Here is a 23,637-nt window from a genome sequence, read left to right on the forward strand (position 1 = left end):
GGTCAAGGTCAAAACTTGAAGTCAATGTCAAGGTAACACTGTCAGGTTACATGGATCGCGGCGTATAATATAGCTTTACTCTAGACTGCCTTGTTTTCATTAAAGCTTAACTTTCTGTGTAAGTGCTGTACACAGTCGTCAAGGTTTGCTAGGTTTACGAGCTTCCGTGCATATGTTGGGCAGTGATATCAATGAACATGAGTGTTATTTTTAAATTGTATTTGGGAGATCAAAACAAATGAGAAATCAAAACAAATATTGAAACATGCGTATACTTTCCATCGAAAAGAACAACAAAATACCAAACTCCTCGCAGATGTTACCTCCACATACGGGTGAAAGGGACTTACCGGTAAGTACAAATTTTCATATTTTTGAAATTTTTTATAAATGACATAACCGACTTAACTGTACTTTATTGTATACTCTGAAAAAATGATATGATTGAAAGAAGTTGAATAGAGTGAGCTTTCTCTCAGATTTAAACCCGGGACCTATGTGTCCATAATCTAGCACGCTACAACATGCGGGTCTTTCAAGTTTTTTTTTTTTTTATACTGTTCAGCCTATTTGAAAGTTATGTTATCAATGAACGCAAGCTCCCACTTATCGGTGAAAAGCGTTTCAAACGCTATATGATAAAACTTATTTCAATTGGTGATTATCCATACACTTTACTGTCTTATATTGTTTTTTTATTAAGGCGTGTTATATCGCTTGTTTGAATAAAATGCATACCTTTTTGTTCGAATATGAATACCTTTTCATCAGTCATTTTGCCAATCTTTAAACAAGGACCTGTAACGTGCTTTACTCGGAACAAGTCAAAACACTTCGCGGAGATTGGTGATTAGATACAGCACTATTAATATAGTATTTACGGTCTTGGTTAATTATTGTCATACATAATAAGATAAACTTTACCAAAGATGGTAACAGGCCAGACAAGCAGCATTACACCTATTCATCACCTTCAGATTTTAGCGAGATATACTGTTTGACCTGTAAAATATCATCCAACATCAAGCTTTTAAGAAATATGGTATAATCGGTTGATAAATATGTAAAACATTTAGAATAGAGTTGGACGGACAGTGACATATGACCTATGGATAGATTTAAGTCTCGCACTTACAGTAATTTTAAGAATATTAATGTTAACATAACCAGACGTTTCACAGGGTTATGGTGAAGAAACATTGTTTTATTTTTTATTTTATTTTAATAAATGACTTTATTTACCTCGTCAATAGGTATGTGTAGGTCGAGGCCATCCTACTCCATACCTTACAAACATTATGTGTTAGTAGCAACTGAATACAGCTGTGTTAGTATATAGCTAAATGGTTTGCAAGTTTATAAACAGGATGCAAGTTTGTAAGCAGTGTACAATGTATGCATGTATACATAGTAAATGAAAATCTTTGTAAAAGCACAGAAAATACAAGTAGCAACTATACTTTCTATATAACACAGGGATCTTTATACATAATATGGAGATTTGTACTACACATATCATTGTTTTCGCTTGCAAATGGAAAAGAAGGTGTAGTTTTGAAAAAAAAGTGAAAACAACACCACAGTGTATACATAGTTGAAATATTCATTTCAGTGCACATCGTCAATGTAAAGCAAGGACATTTTAAGTTATGGGTTCATTGTATTAATAATCTTACAACTGACCAATTTGGAAATTCGGAGCCTTGGCAAATGGCGTGCTTTTGAATTTCCCATGCTAGTTGAAAACTACTTTTTAGCCCTGGTACTGTTGGGATTTTACTATGTTTTTTACATATAAAAACATACCTTTTTATTTCAAGATATAAAATATTGATGGGGGTCATTTTTTCAGAACAAATTCCAAGTAGCAAATCTTGGCAAGAAATGTTGTGCAAATTGATGTTGTTTAGAATCATAGAATGTTTTATATAGTTGATAATAGGTTGAATGTGTTCACATTCCCAGAAAAGATGAGAGTTAAGGTTTCCTCATGTTTTTTTACAAAAAGAACATATATTGTCGTTAACAATTTTCATTTTATATAACAGAGATTTTGTACCGAATATTATGTGTACAATTCTAGTTTGAAGCCATTGTGTATATGTATCTCTGGAGTTTTCAAAAACAAAGTTATGTGTAAACTTCCAATCAATATTATTTAATATTTCATTCTATTTATTTTGACTTGTAGGATTTTCTTTATTAAATGTATATGTGCTATATTAATATCACATTGAGATAGGAAGTGATAAGTGGTGTTTGGCTTGTTAACAGAAGTAAAATTTGACTTTTTAATGAAATCTGATACAGTTCTTTTAACTCCTTCATAGAATAAAATATTTAAAACTTTTCCAGTGTAATTCTCAATATCATTCTTGGTCTTGAACCCTCCAGAGGTACATAATATGTCTCTTTCAAGTCTAATTCCTCTTTCATACATGTTCTTATCAATGCAATTCAGACCAATTTTAAAGTTGTCATTGTAAAATAATGGCATGTTTAATACATAATCAAATTTACAAATCTTAAATTTATTAACATATATGCTATAGTAATTAAGAACATCTATCCAAAATGTGTTTCTTAATCTTTTAACAATTGTTTGCACATATGCATTACCCATATTTAACACTTTTTAAGCATCAAACAATGAATATACTAATACAAAACATTTACCCGTACATAGTGCAAGTTTCTTTATCCATGTTAAGTTCATACTTTTTTCAAATGAGTATATATCTATCATATTGAGCCCTCCATCTTCATAAGGTTTAATAAGAACATTGTGTTTGATTTTTAAAGGACCATCCCAAATGAAGTTGTTAAAACAATTGTGTATTTGATTTAATACATGTAATCCTGGGCTGGGAAGAGCAATAAATAAATGAGTAAACGGGGGAGTAACATGGATTTAACTACAGTTATCTTCCCTAATGGTGAGATATTTCTCCTTTTCCAAAAATTTTGATATTTTGTAAAATTGTCAATTTGCTAGAATAATTATAATCAATCATTTTCTCTAGGTTGACATCAAATATGATACCTAGTACTTTGAAATTGGTTAAACCCCACATTAGTTTGTATTTAGTTTTTATTGAGTGTGTACTATATTTCTTGGAGCCTATCCATATGAGTTTTGTTTTGTCATAGTTAATTTTTAGTCCAGATTCCAGGGCAAAGATATGCAGTAGGTCAAGTGCTGTATTAAGAGATCTTTCAGAACCGTCTAATAAAAGTTATGTGTCGTCTGCAAATTGGGAAATTTTGTATTCAATGTTTTCAATTGTTATTCCTTTAATTTGTTTTGAGTTTCGTATTTTGATTGCCAATATTTCGGCAAATATTATAAAAATGTAAGAACTGATTGGATCGTCTTGACGGCAGCCTTTTTCAATTTTGAATGATTCTGACAGGAATCCATTGATCTGAATGGCTGACATAGTGTTGTATAAAAAAGAGAGATACATTTCCTGAACATTGGACCAAAATTTAAATGAATTAAAGTTTTTTCAATAAAATTGAACGCCAATGAGTCGAACGCCTTTTCAAAGTCTAACGTTAATAAAAGTCCTGGGATTTTGTTATCTTCCGTATATTTTAGGATTTCATACAATAGTCTAGTAATTTCACCTATATATCTTCCTTTTATAAATCCAGTTTGATCTTTGGAAATTAATTTGTACAGTACTGTTTTAAGTCTGTTTGCAATTGTGCCTGAAGCTATTTTGTAAACAACATTTAAGAGTGTTAATGGTCTAAGATTATTAAAGAAGTGTCTTGGCTTATTTTCTTTTGGTATACAGGTGATTATACCTTGTTTTTGAGTGATTGACATAGCTCCAGAAATAAAGGCATAATTAAAATGAAATACTTAAGGTCTTTCCAGAAAACTTAAAAAAATTCTGTTGTGAAGCCATCTGAACCAGGACTTTTAAAATGTTTCATATTTTTCAGGGTAGTCGAGATTTCTTCCATTGTCAATATGCCTTCTAATGCTTGAGCTTCATCGTTTTTCAATTTTGCACCGAGTATCAAATTAAGTTCATCAAATATAGCGTTATCACTTTCTTTTGTTTCACCTTTTGAGTATTAAGTTTTATAATACGTGGCATCTTCTGCTAAAATTTCATTTTGATCATATATATTTTGGCCATTATTGTTTATAATATAAGGTATTGTTTTGCTAGATGAGTGCTGTTTTTCCAAATTGCAAAAGTATTTAGTATTGAGCTTTTCGCCTTCATCAATTCATTTTGCTTTGGATCTTATGAATGATCCTTTCATTTTGATATCACGGATATCAGAAATTTCCTGTTGCAACAAATGAAGTTTTTATGATTGTTTTATGTTGATTGAGGATAAAAGCTGTACAACTCAGACAATACAATCATATAATTTTTACAAACATGCCTTTAAATATTTTTGAATAATAAGGCGTATTGCATGAAGTGGCAAAACTTCCGGAAAATATATTGGTCAAAACCTGACCAAGCAATTCAAAACACATCCTTGCCACCGAGCAGCATTGATGTATTGATGTTGTATGTATATGTAATACTGATCAGAAAAACCATTAAAATTAGTGCCTACATTAAAACTTTTACCGGGCGAAAACAACAATTCATGAGCGTCGACTTTGTATTGAGACCTGGACATTTTCACGAAGAGCTTTTCAGTTTTACATAAAGCATTGTCTTGAAATGGCGATTGATTCATTAATGCACTTTTGAAAATAGTTCAATCTGATAGATCGGAAATGCCTACTGAACCAACACCCATTAAGCTACGAACGCTCCGACTTATGTATTTTGTTATATTTGGGCATACGTTAAAACAATTGTCGTCGTTGAAATTTTGCACAGGTTTAGAGCACAGACATTTTGTGATGTTACATATCACAGCAAAATTAATCGTTGAACGTGCTTCGTCTTCACATTTATGTTTAGACATTAATTTTTTACGACCCTTTTGAATACGTTTGTATGGATTAAATGATATGCCTCGGATTGTTATCCCACGGCAACGAGAAACATTTAAAACAAATATTACATAATATCCCGTGGGAGGCGAAAGAGTTTGTGGTCGAATCAGTTTCCGTTGTCTTTACGTATACAAATAAACCGGTATTTGTGGTTAAAAGTCTTTGTCAATACAGAGATGTTAGGAATAGTCTTTCCGTAGGACAGATCTTTACGTGTTCATAGGTATTTTTGGTTTTGCAAATATTCATGTATGAGGTATAAGGTAGGAATGCGGTCCTTGTGCGCGACAAACCGTGCCTTTGAAGTGCTGTATTATTTCCCAAAAATTACATGCTTAGTGCAGTAATTATGCGGACAAGCGTTAGTTTTACAGAAAAATGTTGTAGTCTTACCATTAACCATTCGACCATAACAGTGAAGATAGCTATGTGGTTCTTGTGCATAAAATACGTTTTATAAAGGCGAATATTTGGTCAAAATGATTTTTATTCTTTTCAGTGCATGGTCACGCTATATGGCGAACAAGCCTTATTTTGATAATAAAGAGCTGTATGTTGACGTTTGGTTTGAACGTGTGATATTTAACCGAATGTTTGTGCATATTTACATTTGTGCAAAGATTTTGTTCTATTTATCCTATTTTCACTAAAGTTAAGTAGTGGGTAATCCATACATTGTAAATATGTTTATTTATTAAATTCAAACTTGACCACACAATTTGACATCGACCTTAACGGGGTTCTTGTTCTTTTGAACTAAATGTATTGTAGTAAAAAAGAGACACACATGCATTATTTTATTTACATGTGTAGAAGCAAAACACATTGCGCCTAAAAATGTACGTTTTAAAAGTTTGTATTCAACAATAGTAATATGTCATATTTGTGAGAACATTTATTTTATGTTCCACTACAAACAATAATATAGGGATAATACACGTTTTCGAGGGCATGATCATCTGCGGGCGCTCTCAAAATCCGTTCCTGCCCGAGTGCACAAAATAATTCGATTATTTCAAATGACGTCATACAGTTCAAGGTTTTGTTTTACATATGCGTCACTCGGTCATCATCAGAAATTACGAGGCTTACCTTCGGATAGGCAGTTTTCGATTTTAAATTTGTTTAAGCAGTGGATTAATGCAAAGTTGAAATGCAGCCGCGCAAAGTAAGAAATGAGGAATTATTGTGGAAATTACAGCAGGAACGTTGAAGGTACATAAACACTTACATTCAAAGCATAGTCTTTTGAAAGTGTTGAGTTAATAACCTTAACTTCATTGACGTTGCCAATAAAATAAAGCTGTTGTCAAGAGATCGCAGATGGTATAATTTGCAAAGTGGATTGAACTATTAATTGCCATTATCCCTGCATGCATGAGGAAACTAGTGCTTATACAGTTCCACATTTATGCTTGGAAAGTTGTCGAAGGCTGGAGAAGGGAAGTAACTGCGCGTGGACCAGTTTATGGATATGAAAAACACCTAACAGGGCTTGAACGGCACGTGAATCGCCTTTTTAAAATACACGATTTCGCCCCTTCAATATAAAGAAGTGAAACTTTTGCCAAATTTCTGCACCCCGCCAGAGGGCATCATAGATAAAGTTTATGCAATAATAGATTTTCAAGAACACTCAAATAGGCAAAACCATTTAAACCAAATATTTAAATTATGTTAATTAACTGTGTCACTATTTTATTGAACAACGGGTATCCGATGAACACTGCCGCTTTATTAATTGCTTATTGCTTATGACAAAATTTAATGTTTAATAATGACATGTTTGTCGTGATGCGATTGCATAGTTATAACGTAGAAATGTATTAACATAAGTGCACGTATTGTCTGTGTAGTTAATATGAATAGTGAGAGTAAGTTGTTTCTTTTTTCCGAGTTCCTTATTCAAGAAGGAATAAGGAACTGTTCCTAAATCCTTATTCACAAGTAACATATTTGATATAGGAAACAAGGAAAATGTAACTAGTTGCACTATCTCAAAATATGACTGATAAACACCAAGAACAGCGCCATTTTGTCGGTTCGACTTTTAATCGTGCGCCTATGTTGAAGGTCGCCGGATATAAAGTAAGCATCTAAGATCGAGAAAACGCGCTTTCGGAGATAGAAAATCTATTGAAATGAAACAACCCAATTACAACTATGTAAGTTTCGGTTTTTAATTGAAAAAACAACAACAACAGCAACGATTTACAGAGGCATTTTGATGAAACTTTCCAGTCTAATAGAGGCACTTAGGTCGGTGCTTCCGGTTTTGTCTCGCCTTTATTGTGACATCAGCGACGTCGCACTGATTACAACGCTGTCCGACATATTGGCATTCGGTGCGGATAGAAAACTGTTTCGCTAAGAACGGCGAAGGACTGTTTACCATCAAGACCATTGCCTTTTTTTAGATCACACGGTCAATAATCGTGTGCCGAGGTTGAAAGTCGCAAAATGTACCGTTGGTCTGCATGAGTGAGAAAACGCGTATTCGCACCAAAAAATAACTAAGAAGAAAATACACTTCAACAGATAGGATGCGCGCTCTTTCGTTCCAATTATAAAATAAAATATTGAGGCATTTCGATTAAACTTTTCAGCCTTCTATAGACACCTAGACTGCTGCTTCCGGTGCAGTTTTTCTCTTATGGTGACGTGTTAAAATCATTTTGCATTCTTCATCATGTCCCTTCGTAACTGTTTTCGTATGAGAATATAATGAGATATCTAAACATGTTTAGTTTTCAGCTATCTGACATATAGTCTTGACCAAAGTTCAGGGTCAAATAAGACTTCAAGAACTGTACAAGAGGTATAAATAACAAATCTTACATTAAACATCGCCAATAATAATGAATATAAAGCTGTGCTATGCGATGATGATCCGAATTTAATTATCCGAAATTATGGCCTCTGAATAAGGAATTGGTGTTAAGTTAGTTCCTTATTCGGAAGCCTATTTTTCGGACGATCACTTTCGGATATGTTATATCTTAGATGTTGTGAGTAATATTTACGCTTGGTTATATTATATGAACGTCTTCTGTCACATTTCTTTTTATATTCTTTTTGATGATAAACGCTGAAAACAAGTATTATGAAGACGTTAATAAGGAAATGATATTTCCTTACTCAAACAAAAATTAAAATTAACCAAAGAATACTAAATGTCAATGTCAATGAAAATCATGGTATATGTAGTTTCGAACTTTTTTTTGCAATATATTTCTACCTAGTTTTATTTTATAATGACACAGTTCCTTATTCATTGTGATCATTAATTGCAATACATCTCTACTAAGTTTCAGTTAATGATAACCTATTTTCTTAATCGAATTGAAAAAGGAATGAGGAAACGGTTCCTTATTCCTTATTCAACTCGAATAAGGAACTGGTATTTTCATACTAAACAAAATATTAAAATGAACCAAAGAGACAAATAAATCAATGAAAATCATTGTAAATGTAGGTTGGGTATCAAAAACATTAATTCCAGTACACCTCTACTAAGTTTCATTTCATGATAACCTAGTTCCTTATTCCGATTGAAACAAGAATTCAGCCGCGACAAAGGAACTGAGTAATCATTACACAAAAACTAATATAAGTAGAAACGTTCTGCAGTAACTTTGTTTGATACACAACCTACAATAACACCGATTTTCATTGATTTATTGGTCATTTTGGTTCATTTTAATAAAAACATTTAGTAACACCATGCCTGTTCCGTATTCGATTTGAATAAGCAACTGTGTTATCATTAAATACAACTAGGTAGAAATGTACTGCAATACATATTTTATATATAAATAGAGACTGAACCGGAAGCAGTGGCAATGGTGCCTCTATTAGACTGGAAAGTTTCATCAAAATGCCTCTGTATTTCGTTTTTCTTTCAAATTAAAACCAAAACTTACATAGCTGTAATAGGATGGTTTTATTTCAATAGATTTTCTACATCCGAAAGCGCGTTTTCTAGCTCTAGGATGCCAACGGTACATCCGGCGCCCTTTCACAGATTTTGGCAAGTATTTAAGTTTGTCATTAAATGCTTTATAATGATAAAAGTAAACATTTGATCAAAAAAGCTCCCGTAAAATAAAACAACAATACAATTAAAAAAAGAAAAGAATGTAAATCACAACTGGGCTCGAACCATTGACTCCTGGAGTCCTGGAGTAAACGTCTACCGCCCAGACCACTCGGCCATCCGTGCGCATACACTGAGTGATGTATTTTATACTTTATATGAACAATCCTAGTAGTATCACAAAATATAACGATAACAACAGAACTCTCAAAATTAGTCAATCGTTTCGCGTTGCAACGCTTTATAATTTTCAGGTTTTTAAATCGTCAAAAGATGCATATACTGGATATTTTAGAGCATGTTTAATGTTCAGTATTACTTTTTCCTCACAAATGTCATAACTTAGACGAAAATTTGCGAATCTGAAACAACTTTTTTTTTTTATTTTGTCAATTTACTAAAACGTGAAAAGGCTCCTTTAATATTGGCGCACGATTTAAGGTGAACCGACAATATGGCGCTGTTCTCGGTGGTTATCAGTCCTACTTTAAGTCAGTGCAACTGGTTACTTATTCCTTATTAAACCGCGAAAAAGGCACTGGGTTATCATTACAAAAGAGAGCAAAGTAGAAATGTATTGCAATAAATATTTTATGTTATTCCCAACCTACATTTACAGTGATTTTCCTTGATTTATGTGTCTCTTTATTCATATTAATTTATTTGTCATGTAAGAAAATACCAGTTCCTTACTCGAGTCGAATAGGAAATAAGGAACCAGTTCCTTATTCCTTCAAACAAGTCAAACCGAATAAGGAAGTATGTTATCATTTAATAAAACAAACTAGAAATATACTGTATATTTATAATGTGTATACCCAATCTACATTTACAACGATTTTCATTTATTTATTTGTCTCGTTGGTTCATTTTGATGTATAATTTATAGAAAGATCATTCCAGTTCCTTGTTCGATTTGAACATTTCAACATTAAGTTCAAAGTAAAAAAGATACATAACTTAACATTGAAGCATTATGTTGAGCGTTGATTTTTGTTTAATTAATCATGTTCAAACGTAAGCATGCCTAGTTTGTTACTCAGATTTATATCATACCATTGTATGTGTAGTGCTTGTCGGTTAATTAAATGGCAAAATTTATCCCGAAGCTATTTCAGATCCATTTAAATACCTCATCACTTAAATGTCGGTATTATAGCATCTGTTCACAGTTTGACATTTATTAACAATCGCGGTGATGCATCGCTCATAACAAAACGCGTCCCGTTGATCGCGTGCGCTGACTTTGGGCTGTATTGGAATATTTAGGTAGTAAAGTTAATGTTACCAACAGTGATTAATAGCTTTATAAACGTTTGTAATCAATCACAATATACACACGGTATTATAGAAAAATTATATATTACACGTGATTATAACACAGTTATATATTACACGTGCTTTGTTGTCAAAAAAGGTAAACATAAAACAGTTGTGCTATTTATTCGTTCAACATTTGACTAGGACATTAAAAGTGTTGTTTCCACATTACTGATTAAGGTTTGCACTCTAACAAGACCTATTACTTTAATCGACAGTTGAAGCATAAAATTGTATACGGAAGATCTGAATGTTGTTAAATGTGATGCATCTGTTGTTTTGACAGCTCAATAAGTTGACCGACGATGTTTGTTTTGTATAAGCGGTTAAATGGCTTCCAGCAAGTGATTACTCAAACAGATATGTATAGTATAGTAGCTGCTAACACAAACGATTTCATCGTTATATTACGTATTTGTTTTGCTTTACACTGTGTTCAATTACTGTAAATTGTGATACTTGTAGTTGTGCAAATGTTGTTGTATACTCAATGCATCTCAGTACATAATACTGATTGCTTTATCGATTGCGTGTGGTCTTTATGGTGTCATACTCTAGCTTCCAATAAAATATAACAGTGATGTTAAATATTTTACATTATTTTCTTCAACTTTAACCAATTTCAATTTGATCGGGCACCTGTTGCTTTACTCGACCTTGTTAATTAGACGATATATGATGTGCGACAACAGTTAGTGATAACAGTCAGTATCTAGAGTCAAACGTTTATACTTTTTCCCCACAAAGATGGCATTAAATCGTCCGTGAGTGGGCTGGCAATTAGGTGATGGGCTCTATGTGTATGTTTAGTAAGGTTGGCGATCCAACAATCTTTATTTATCGCCCAGTTGTTTGCCAATAGCTATGACTACTTACACATGACTTATAAAACTTAATTATTCCGTCATACATTTGAAAAAGATCATATTCAAATACGCGAAGCAAAATATATCGTCAAGACATGTTCAACATATTGTGTATTTGTGTTATTGTGTTCTACGTGTTTTGTTCTAGCTCTTAGGATTATTCCATTCAGGTGTTCATGGTAATGGTAAAAAAAAAGATTTTAATGATTTCACTTTCAATCGTTGCTTTGTCGATGGTATTTGTGTTCTGTTATTGTCTTTCTAATGTGTCTATATCATGTAATTTGTTTTATTCAAGTTTGCGTGTTTCTTTTTGTTTAAATGGTGTCTATCGTATTGATGTAGACATTACCTTTAATATTCTCCCATTAAGCATTCGGGTTTGCATCTATGTTGTTATGCACTGCATGTGGTATATCCTGGTTATTTGGTCTTGCTATTGTGCATCTGATAACATGATGTTACAGGCTGAATGTTGTGAAATTTAAGTGCAACAAGAGAATAATCGGTCATGAAACCTGGTTTGATTCTACAGTTATCGATAATATTGAATTGTGATTCAAATATTAGGAAGTAGTCTAGCCTGCAAAATGTATTTATTTAGTTTTACACTCCTCTTTTTATGCCCCCGGTATCGTGGCATATAGCAGTTGAACTGTCCGTCAGTGTGTCAGTCAGTATGTCAGTATGTCAGTCCGTCCGTCCGTCCGAAAACTTTAATGGTCATAACTTTTTCAATATTGAAGATTGCAACTTGATATTTGGCATGCATGTGCATCTCACGAAGTTGCACATTTTGAGTGGTGAAAGGTGAAGGTCAAGGTCATCCTTCAAGGTCAAATGTCTAATATATGGCGTCTGTCCGTCCGTCCAAAAACTTTAACATTGACCATAACATTTTCACCATTGAAGATAGCATCTTGATATTTGGCATGCATGTGTATCTCGTGGAGCTGAACATTTTGAGTTGTGAAAGGTGAAGGTCAAGGTCATCCGTCAAGGTCAAATGTCAAATATATGGCGTCTGTCCGTCCGAAATCTTTAACATTGACCATGACTTTTTCAATATTGAAGATAGCAACTTGATATTTGGCATGCATGTGTACCTCATGAAGCTGCACATTTTGAGTGGTGGAAGTTCAAGGTCAAGGTCATCTTTCAAGGTCAAAGGCCAAAAAAAATATTCAAAGCGGCGTTCTCATGAAGCTGCACATTTTGAGTGGTGGAAGTTCAAGGTCAAGGTCATCCTTCAAGGTCAAAGGTCGAAAAACAAAAAAAAACATTTTTTTTCAAAGCGGCGCAATAGGGGGCATTGTGTTTCTGACGAACACATCTCTTGTTTCTATCTCGTGGCAAGGACATAGCTAACTCATGGCTACGAGTTAGTAAGTCAAGGCCTCGAACTACTAAGTCGAGGGCACGAGATATTAATAAGAGGAGTGCAATTTTAAAAAGAGGAGTGAATGTCACCCCTATGCCACAGTACAAATGCTTTCATTCTTAAAAACACTTTAGGTGTTTTTGAAGTCCTCACACAGATTCGGACAACACTGATACAGACGAGTGTATCTTATATGTTGCAGAGCCGAACATTCTGTCGATATGTCGTTTGTACATAATTATCTGCACTTTATAGTGGAAAATATTCTATCAGAGTGCATTTAAATTCTACGTAAATGTTTTTTTACTCTGTTAACAGTTTAATCAATTGAAAACGGTAGTACATAAAACACTTCAAATAATTATACATTTTATAAGTATTTGAAAAATATATCAAAACGACTGACAGAAATTCAGTGTTGATAAACGTTAACCTCACAGGGAAGTCAGAAAAACACGATTTAAAAGTATTACCGGTACATAATACATCAAACACGTTAGTAGTGCATACGATTTTAAAGTACATGATCTGTAAATCAAAATGACCGATACGAATTCAATGTTGCAAAACTTGTACTTATATTGCTTTAAACTCAATATAGCCTAGATCGATTCGACCATAATCCTTGTGAAAATATGTAAAACCGTTTGTGTTCGTTTCGTTTTATTGTTATAGTGTAACTTATGAATGTCCCCATGTATAATCATGTAACTAATGAAGGCTTACGGAAATAGTTATGCCATCATACAAAATACAGCATGAAGTGTTTGTGTTTTACATTTTTAGAGCCTGCCCGAGTAAGGCTGAACCTAACCAGAGCTGTTTGCCACCAGACAGTGCGCATGCGCGAAAACTCCCAATTGTAATAAGTATCAATGAACTTGCCTATAAATTGTCCACGCCATTACAAGAGCGCTATCCTGTGAGCTAATTCGGATGCAAGGTTTGATGTTTTGGAAATAACAAATAACATTTTCGTTAATACCGGTAATACTTCGTACATTTACGGGTTAATGTCAGATAATTTTACAAAGAAAATATTATTTATATATATTATATTAAGTAAAGTTAAACTACAAAATAAAAATGCAACATTCAATTAAAATAAATGTTATTAAATAATTGGACGTTTGGTTTCAGTTGCAAGATGTTCGTCTATGTTTTAATTTCATCCTTCATCGTGGCCACTGTGGCTACCCGTAAGTGATTTGTGTTTTTTAATGATAATAATGTAATGGTTGACGAGTGGACACTACGTTTCAGGCGAATTGTTTTTAAGTAAATTGTGCGATGTTCACAAACGTTCAGATTATAAACTATATTTTCACTATATAATATTTAGATAACAATAAAAGACAATTCATTTATGCGAATTTCGGAAGACAAGTACACGCCGATTGTTGAGACTCTGCCATAAATACTTGTATATAATATGCCAAATAATCAGTCTATGTCGGGTCGGTTATGTCAAATCACAGATCGAATAATATAGACACATCCCCAAATGGTTGTCAAAATCACGGGGATTATGTATTGTCTAAAATTACGAAAATTAGTTAAACATGTACTAATGATTATTGTCAGCAAAAAAGCTCTACTCGCAAGAAACACCAACCCATGTTTAAGAGTCCAAATTAATAACGTTACAACTAAATTAACCAAAACATACCTACGGAATGTACAATCAACACACTAATGATCACATTCTTTAAGACCCACACTGCTGTTGACCATTATATTTTCGCCCTTTGGTTAACAAAACTATTTTTTAAATCGTATTATGAATAATAATGTGGTTGTTTACACCAAGAAACTGTTTTCAGAAATCAAGGATTTTATTTAATAAATTATATGTAGCCTATTCACCTAAAACATCAGTGTTGTGAACAAAACCCGGACTTTATCTGTCGCCTAGATTTTTCTTTCGCATGTATCGTTAATATCAGGCGCTCTGATTTCGCAATATGGGCAACCGTGCGACCAGAAAATGTTAGAGCAAGTTGTGTGCTACATTTTAAATTTCAAAAACGCTTAAAATCGAGGAAAATAATACAAATATACCTATTCCATCCATGATAGAATTTCGTTGACATGATTTAAACAGCAGTGATTGTCTACAGTGATTATGTCAAATAATAATATGACTGCGTATCACAACAAAAGCATTAATAAAAAATGCCATGACTGATTGCGTATTTGAAGAAATAACAAGTAAACATTACATGGTTTATACAATGGCCCTCCAAAATAAGCTGGAAAATGATCTGTAAGCTACATAAACTCCCATGTAAATAGGACAGCCATTTGTAAATCAATTACCATCGACGGAATTCGTTTTCTAATAAAGAGATTTCGAAATTATAATTGATTTATGGGTTGACAGATAACTGATGGCTGTAAAACTTTTATTTAGATTTTTAATCTTACTAAATGTTTGTCTGCTGGGTAAGTCAGGTATACACTTTTTGATTACAAGAAACATGTTACTTCTAGAAAAATAACATTCAAGGTATAAACGTTCAGTTCACGTTCAAACTTATATCGACTTACCAATTTAGATGTTTCCCTTAAAATAGAGCAATAATGCTAATGTATGATGTGTTTGTTTAAAAAAGATATAATGTATTTAACAACATCAACGTGTAAAAGTTAAGTTATAATTTAAAATTAATGTTAACAGCGAGTTACGATCCTAGGCCCGGTGGCTGTCCCGACGGCTGGTTGGTGTTCAAGGACTCGTTTACCTGTTTGCAGATGAGACCAGAGTCGACTGGTCCGCGGCCATTGTAAGATGTGCAATTACTCATTACTAAATTCTATATAAAAATCGTATATACAACACATTCACATTTCTCAATGTATAATTGTTATTTTTGAATAAGAATGATCGCGTGTTGTTTTGCTTGTTTGGTATGACTTGCGTATAGGATGTCTTTATTGGACCACTTTGAATCTTTGGTCATAAAACTCTATGATGACGCACATTTGGTTTTTAAACCAGCTTAATGCCACATCGGACTCACGTGGACTGGCTTTCCCGAAACTTGTTCGGGAATATTGTGGTGTTTTGTATGGGACTAAAGTGACGTTGATTTAAATCATTACTCGTGTCAGCTTGTTTTGGTGACCCAATGGGCCCTCTTTATGAGAACATTATGGTTTTGCTTGTTTGGATTCCGTATATAATCATTTTGCTTTTCTTCTATCCGGTTAAATATGTACTTCTTGTTGGGACCCACTTGTGCTCACTTGCTGGTTTCCCATATTGCCTATATTGATCGTATTCTTGAATACGTACTTACTGGATCGAACAAGGGAACGTATGTATTCCAAAATATAGTGTGCATTCGGTATATGAAGCTCAGATCAGCAACTAGAAACTATATTCAAACAATAATTTTAACCTAAGGGTGTCTCACGTGCTTACTTACAGGACGTCTGTGAGTCTCACAACCATTCACACATTGCTACGATGGAGACCAGAGATGAATACATGTTCCTCAAAGATCATGCCCGTAGATGAGTCAAAGGTACCCACTGGAATACGAATAAGAATATTATAATAAAATGATATGAATAGCACTTTGTCATCTTAATTCATTTCATGATAGTGTTTCCATATCTGTTTGTATACTTAAATGCGTTTGCCCGACACGCAAATGAAGCGAACGTTCGGACGTGACGAGGCATTTAAACTCATTTTCTTTATTATGAAGTAACTGTTGATCGTGAAGATACTGTATGCCAACGGATTGTACTGATACATTGCATTGCGTGTGTGTGCGGTGATCACAATCTGGTGGGTTTCAGGCGCGAATGACGTTTCGGCCTCCTTCTGGCTGGGAGGCTCTGATGCCCTGGTGGAGGGTAAATGGCTCTGGTACACCAACGAGCAAATGGTAACCTACACTAGTTTTGCGAACGTTGCTTAGAGTCAGACTCCGGAACAAGATTGCCTCATTCTGTGGGCGGAGTACAACATGGAATGGGCTGATTACATATGTGAAATGCATTTACGCCCGATCTGTGAAATTGAGTAGGTTTGTTTTTCGATTAGAATAAAATACACGTTTGTTTCAGTTTTATAATTTTACTTCAGTTCGTAGTTCCAAATCTGCGTCATTTAGATGGGATTTCTTTGAAATGTCTTATTGTTTTTTTGCAAGTTGTGGCTGAATTATATTGCTTTTTCACATATTTTTCCTTAATCAGATTTGTTCATATCATGTAATGTGTAGGCCTTTTTTCACTAAACATGCTATATATGCGATATTCTATAACTGATGTGCGTTTTATTTATGAAACCTGACACACCACTAACCGGCACAAAACGTTTACATATATCTAAGGTAAGACTCATTTTTGGAGATGTGGTTTAAGGTAGATCAAAACCCACGGCAATGAACAGAGAGCCTTTTGTAAATTAATATGTATGAATACTTGAACGTGTGGTATATTTAAACACACTTGCAATTTATTTACCGAACATTATTGGAATATAATGGTCGCTGTGGTAATGATGACCCTCATAATTATAAACATTAATTTGATAAGCGTTGATATTGGTTATCTATATCTTGTAGTATGATAAAGGCAGACTTGCATTTTTTTTGTTTTGTTATAAAATTCCTCGTTCAATGGTGTTCCAGTCGTTGAATGTTAACTATGACGACACCTAAGAGATTCAGATTGCTAGTACAGATCGAATCAATATTTATGGTCCATTGCACGTGTTCACTTCCAAAATATTGATGGATTATATGTCACAGCACTGTTATAAAATAATGTGATTGAATTATATGCTCAATTGAATTAGACGGTTTTAGAACATAATAACAATACTTTTTCTCGCGGCTGCATATAACATTTAAACATATACCCGAATATAAACCGTTGAAGCCATTAAGTCAACTTTGTGCCTTGTGTTTACTTTCAGTCTTGAAAAACACCAGCCCACTCTATAAATTTATGAAGTATTTGGATAGTGCGTGTGTATCTGCGTATCAGAACTGTTGCCGAATTCGGAGGTTTGAAAATGTACCTTTCTCTCGAATAAAAAAGAGCATCGGAATGTGTCTTGTTATTTTATATTCGTAAAGTTATTGAAGGCTATGAGTATGCTGTATATTTATTGTCCCGAGTTTTTAAATAAGAAATTAAATTATATAAACATATACTGCAATTGGACAGTTGGTATTATTTGGTAAAGTCATATATAATTGACTAATTATCTGATTAATGTATTGTTTATTTAAGTATATATATAGACAATTATAAATGGTTGTTAATTCGAACAGTTAGTACACTTCCATGTAACTGCAAGTCATAACGAAGCCTTAATCTTAAAACATAATGCGTAGCTTGCTTTATTTATATAAAAAAAACTAACCCCCTTTAACACCATGGTACAAATTAAGTTCTTTCACATATGTCCTCAATATTTTCGTATTTTCGCATGCTTTTTATAATTAAAATTGAAATTTGACACTAAAATAAATATAAAACAGTATAATATAATTTCTCGGTTGAATGTGACTTTGGTAGAAAATTGCCATTTGGTTAATTATAATTGGTGTTGAGTGTTAACATAGTGACGAATAAACTTAACAGTAGCCCCGTCCCAGGAATGGAGTATTCTACCTTCTGTATGATATAGAGAATACTATGTAAGTGTCATTGTGTACTTGAATTCATCCGACGGGTTGAAGAAAGGTTTACATGGCCGAGCCGTGTAAGCCATTCTAAGACGAGTCGTATAAATTCAAGTTCGCAACGACGCTAACATAGTATTCTATTTATCCTACACTTGTTTATATTTTATTTGTTCCTGATGCAACCAAAATAGTGGTCTTTAATTGCCAAAAAAACGAAACAACATATTAAATTTACTGAACCTGAAATAAAACACTCAGTAGTAGAAAACATGCAGTTTTGTCCGAACTTAAATTCTTGTTCCACCACTTCAAAATATAAGAAACAAAAATGGCTTCCATTTTGAACTTACAATATATATATTATATATATATATATAATCAAGCATGATTCAGAATTTATCCCCGCCGATATTGTTAATTTTAGTTTATAAATAACAAGAAATATCTTTAAAAAAGATATACGGCGTTGATTGTGGTCGATGTTTATGAACGATCAAAAGTTATCTCTATGAGATTAAAAGTAGCGGATGCCTTTTTTTGCGCAGTTCTTAGCTACATCACAAGCAAATCAATTACGGGGTGATGCGTCAGATTTCGTGGCTTATTTTGCTTTATGTGATATTATTACTCAGATATCTATATTTACAGAAAGAAAAAACACAAGAAACATGAAAATAAACGAGTGCATATAGGTCAGCCGGCAATACTCGAATCTTATTTAATTGCATAATTATAGTATAGTGAATTATTGTGCTCATGCTTAATAAACTGGTCTAAATGGATAAATATTTCTAATTAATTATATCAAAATTGGTCCTTATCATGCAAATGTTGAAAACATATTAAAAATCGATTATTGACATACCACAATAATATCGCCGAATATCTTTATTTAGTATCTTTCTGAACAAAACAGACTTCAAGTGCACAAAGTTTACGAGACGGCGTTTATATAAAGATTTCTGCAACTGACCGCAAACTGACCTTGATACCTTGCGGATTGGAATGCAATGCATTAAAGTTAGGTAACAATTCTGCTGCTGAAACGACGGCTTGTTTACGCCAACTGTACACGACCAAGGCAACAGCTGTGCCTAAAATATTGATATATCGACAAAGCGACTAAACGAACTATTTACTCCATCAGACAAAAATAGCATAGATTCCAATTTTTTCCTTCAATGAAAAGATCGCAACCCCTTCTGCGAACTCCGGTGATGAACTGTATATAAACTCTGAATTTCACACACTGGCCGCGAATTGACCCGAAACCTCGCGGGTTGAAATGCAATGCAAGTAAGTACTAAATATGAGAATATAGCCTTTAGTATAAACGCTTTTGCGCTGGTAATTCAGGTGAACGCACAAACTGTATTTATGTCGAAAATTGATTGTAAAACTGTTCTATCTATTGAGCCTTTTCATTAGAGATAAAATTGTTTCATGCAGTAAAACAGTGTTACAAAGACGCGGATATGCTTCCAATGTTCTGGTGTTATACTCAAATCAGCCAATGGAATAAATGAGGTGTATTCATTCGTACCTAGCCGCGGGAAATTTTATTTGAATATTATTGGACACTTACAAAGGTCAAGTCAGGGTGAAAAGCTGGCTTAATACAGCTTACGCCGAAAAACTCTTCTTTGTACAAACATTTTACAAACAGGCATAGAAAAAGCCAAACATCTACTGGCTCTCGTTTTACGAAACAATGTTGTGTAATTACCATGTGTAATTTCGTCCAGTTTTGTATGCTTCCATTATGAGTTAAAATTATGCACACAACATAAAATATACATTTCTTCATCGTTATCCATCTTTTCAAATTAAAAGCACTTGGTGTAAGCAGGCAATTCTTTTTGGATAGATTATTTGATCAATTGACAAAGGAACGACCTATTTATAAAAAATACCCTTTTAATTCAACATCGATATTTCACTGACACTTTTCTTCATTCGTCAATTGTTTAACAAAACAGCGCGTAATTCGAGTACATTTTACGTTTTAAAGATATCGAACAATGCGGTCTCAACGTTTTCCTTCGAGTTTAATATTCCCACACTTTAATTCGCATTTTATCATAATAATCCATCGTGAACACACAATCGTTTTAATTAAAATGACTGCGTTCAAAAAGCAGACATTAGTGTCCTTGAACTGAATGTTGCAATCTAGTGATTTCGTTAGCAATGTAGTGAAGTAAGTTCCATTCAAACACCTGTGCAGTTTAGTAAGTTCTTTAGCGTCGCGGTTAGAGTGTCTGGTTACCATGCGTGGGACCCTAGTTAAATCCCCTTTAAGAGCTTAGATATGTTTCTTTAAGCAGGCAAGCACATGAAGTGTAGCGATTTGCTTTGTATTCAGTTCAATGAATTAAAAGATACGCTGCATTGGATTGATAACTTACGGCCTTCATTTATATAGAGCTGATTGATTTGAAACATACACATCCAATTCATGTATAAATCCTAATTTAAGAAGAAATCAACGGGAAGAGAAAGGGTAAAAAAGTAGTCCCTTTGTACATGTACTTGGTAATGTACCCCGGTATATAGGCAAGCTTTTGTATAAAACTACAATTTATTCAAGAGCTCGAAATCGGTATCGGATATTCCAACCGACTATGTACAGGGGGCATGCGTATACGAGAGCTTACCGCGTTTAAGTGAGAAAGTTGGAACAAAGCTTCAAGGATGGCGTCGTTTTAATGTTTTTTGTGAAGGAGTAGCGGATATTTTTACCCGGTAAGCCAGTTTATATTTACATTTCTTTTAAATGAATAAGCCCTTTCGGCTCTACGGTGTTTGCGCTCCCCTCGGTTTTTTGTTTCAATGCCGAAGACGTCGGAATAAAAAAGTTATTGAAGCAAAACCGTCGAAAAATTTGTTGTTTAATTTCTTGACCTTCGAGATGTTGGATGTTCGAATATCATTTTCTCTCATAATAAACAATATTTGTGCATGTTTACAGTAAAATATAACATAAATCACGAGTATTTTATTATCTCGACGCGTTTTTATGTCTATTAATCCATTTAATGCCGAATTATAACGGATTAACCCCCCTTTTTGGAACTAAACTTCCTTTTAAGCACATTTTGGGACCTGACTTCCAAATGATAGACAGCTCTTTCTTATGTTAGAAGGTCTTACGCGCAATAACTTTCGTGAATGAATTCCGCATTGGTGCGAATGTTTTGGAAAACATATTCACCTGAGGAAATCAAGAGCTATCTTTTTTTATTAATTATTATATTATTAAATGTTTTATCGCGTACTTAACGCTAACATTTAGTGTAGATAAAGAAAGAGAAACAGCTGAAGAATCTGTGAACATAGTATTGAAAACACTTAATGCAAAAATGCCGACAATCCATCTAGTCAAGGAAGACATTGACATAGCACACAGAGTGGGAAAGTTTGAACAAAATAAACACCGACAAATTATTGTAAAACTGCAATCCCGGATGAAGAAGACCCAAATAATGCGCGAAAAAAAGAACCTTAAAGGCGAGAAACTGTATATAAATGAAGACCTGACAAGACTTAACCAAGAGGTGTTTCGAAGTGTACGACTGAAGAGGAAAGACCTCATACAATCGACATGGACCAATGAAGGCAGCATAAAATATAGAGACTATCACTACCACGTGCACACACTACACTTCAGTAACTTCAAATACTGGTTGGAGTTACCATGGCCATAGAAGTCCACAGAGTAGTTTAATACTATGTACAATTATATATGTTTCTCTAGTTAAGAAATAGAATGCATGTTGTTTTTTTCTCCAGTATACACTAATGTGAGTTAAAAGCGTATTACATCAAGTTGTTTATACAATGAGAAACACTCAACACGTATAAATAAAGTATTGTAATTAAGACAACAAATAATGTCAAATATTGGATTTATATGTAAGCTTTGAAAATTACAATCCCTTTATGACGATAAGAGTCTGTAGATGTTTTAATATGAAGGTACATACACTGTAAAAGGATACACTAAGTTAAAATTAGCATACTATACTTGCATCACGAGGCGAAATACACAGCTCCTATTTTTAAAATATATAAATCAGAAGTGTATGTTTTTTTAAATAATAACACTAAATAAAATCGTATAATTTTTTATGCAAAGTAAAATGGTGCACAACTAAAAGCAAGTAAGATTGTTTTTTTGCGGATGAATATGTTTGTGTTGTGTGTGTGTGTTTTTATTCAGAAAGTGCATGAAATACAATACTAGGCATAAACAAGAAAAGCCGTTGTAACTGGTAAAGTGAATTTTTTTTTACCATACACCCCAAGGATATTCTCACAATTTCGTTTTCAATGTGAGAGTAACCTTTGTTCGTTCATTTTTTATAATGCGGGGGGTGTTATTTATTTAATCTTAAAAATAAAAATGTGCCTGTAAAGTACATTAATTACATCTTACATTAATTTAACATGTCCTTTATTAACCCTTAGTCAATCTCACAGTTTTTATGTATTTGTTGTTGTTTTTTTCGATGTGAGAGTGACAAATAGGGTTAGCATATGTATTTTGTTATACAATTTGATAAGTGTGTGGATTTTTATAAAAACGCTAAGTTAAATCAATGACAAACTATTGAAAGGAAATGTAAATTGTAACATTTCCATCAAATGTGTATCTATGTATCAAATGTATATCAAATTTGTATAATTGAGAATATAATGAATAGTACGTACCCTTAACTGTATATGATCTTTCTTTTGATACATTTGTGCTATGTTTAGCCTTTAGTTTAAACCATACTCTTAAAGATACCTATACTATATAGTACAATGTTGCTAAGTTTATATAGTATAACACCTTAAAGAGTCTTTTTATGCTTTAATTTGAACTTTAAAAAAAGAGATAAATCTAGATCTTAATAGGGTCAAGCATATACATAATGTGATGCAATTTGATGATAAGTGTACGAATGTTCATTAAAGCTCAATGTTTAATCATAGACAAACAACTGCAAATAAATGTAAATTTTATTTAAACAGGCATTTCTCATGAGTGGAACATATCGAAAAAGCATATTTTCATACTGTGTTGTACACCATTGCTTAAGCTGTGGTAACTGTTTTATTTTATGTGAATCTTAATCAAATATCTGTAATTGGGAAGATGTTATATAGTCTTTTTCTAATTGTATATGATGAAATTGTGTGTTTTTTTATACAAGTATGCTATTTTTATCTTGATTTTTCGACTTTACTAAAAAAATACCTTTATTGTGTAGTACACTAGTTCTAAGGTAATATAGTATAACAGCTTAAAGAGTCATTTTTTTGGCTTTAATTTGAAATTAAAAAAGAAGATA

General features: G+C 33.2%; 1 protein-coding gene across 1 annotated transcript; it reads left to right on the forward strand.

The window, feature by feature from the left end:
- Positions 1–214: 214 nt before the first annotated feature.
- Positions 215–17,645, forward strand: LOC127872032 (uncharacterized). Its single transcript, XM_052415382.1, has 7 exons — positions 215–352; positions 13,431–13,587; positions 13,785–13,843; positions 15,325–15,430; positions 16,078–16,174; positions 16,455–16,543; positions 17,581–17,645. The coding sequence occupies exons 3-7, from the start codon at positions 13,792–13,794 to the stop codon at positions 17,606–17,608; spliced, it is 372 nt and encodes a 123-aa protein (XP_052271342.1). The 5' UTR covers positions 215–352; positions 13,431–13,587; positions 13,785–13,791; the 3' UTR covers positions 17,609–17,645.
- The last annotated feature ends 5,992 nt before the right edge of the window (positions 17,646–23,637 follow it).

Source organism: Dreissena polymorpha, chromosome 3 (assembly GCF_020536995.1).
Source record: "Dreissena polymorpha isolate Duluth1 chromosome 3, UMN_Dpol_1.0, whole genome shotgun sequence".
Classification (NCBI taxonomy): Eukaryota; Metazoa; Mollusca; class Bivalvia; order Myida; family Dreissenidae; genus Dreissena; species Dreissena polymorpha.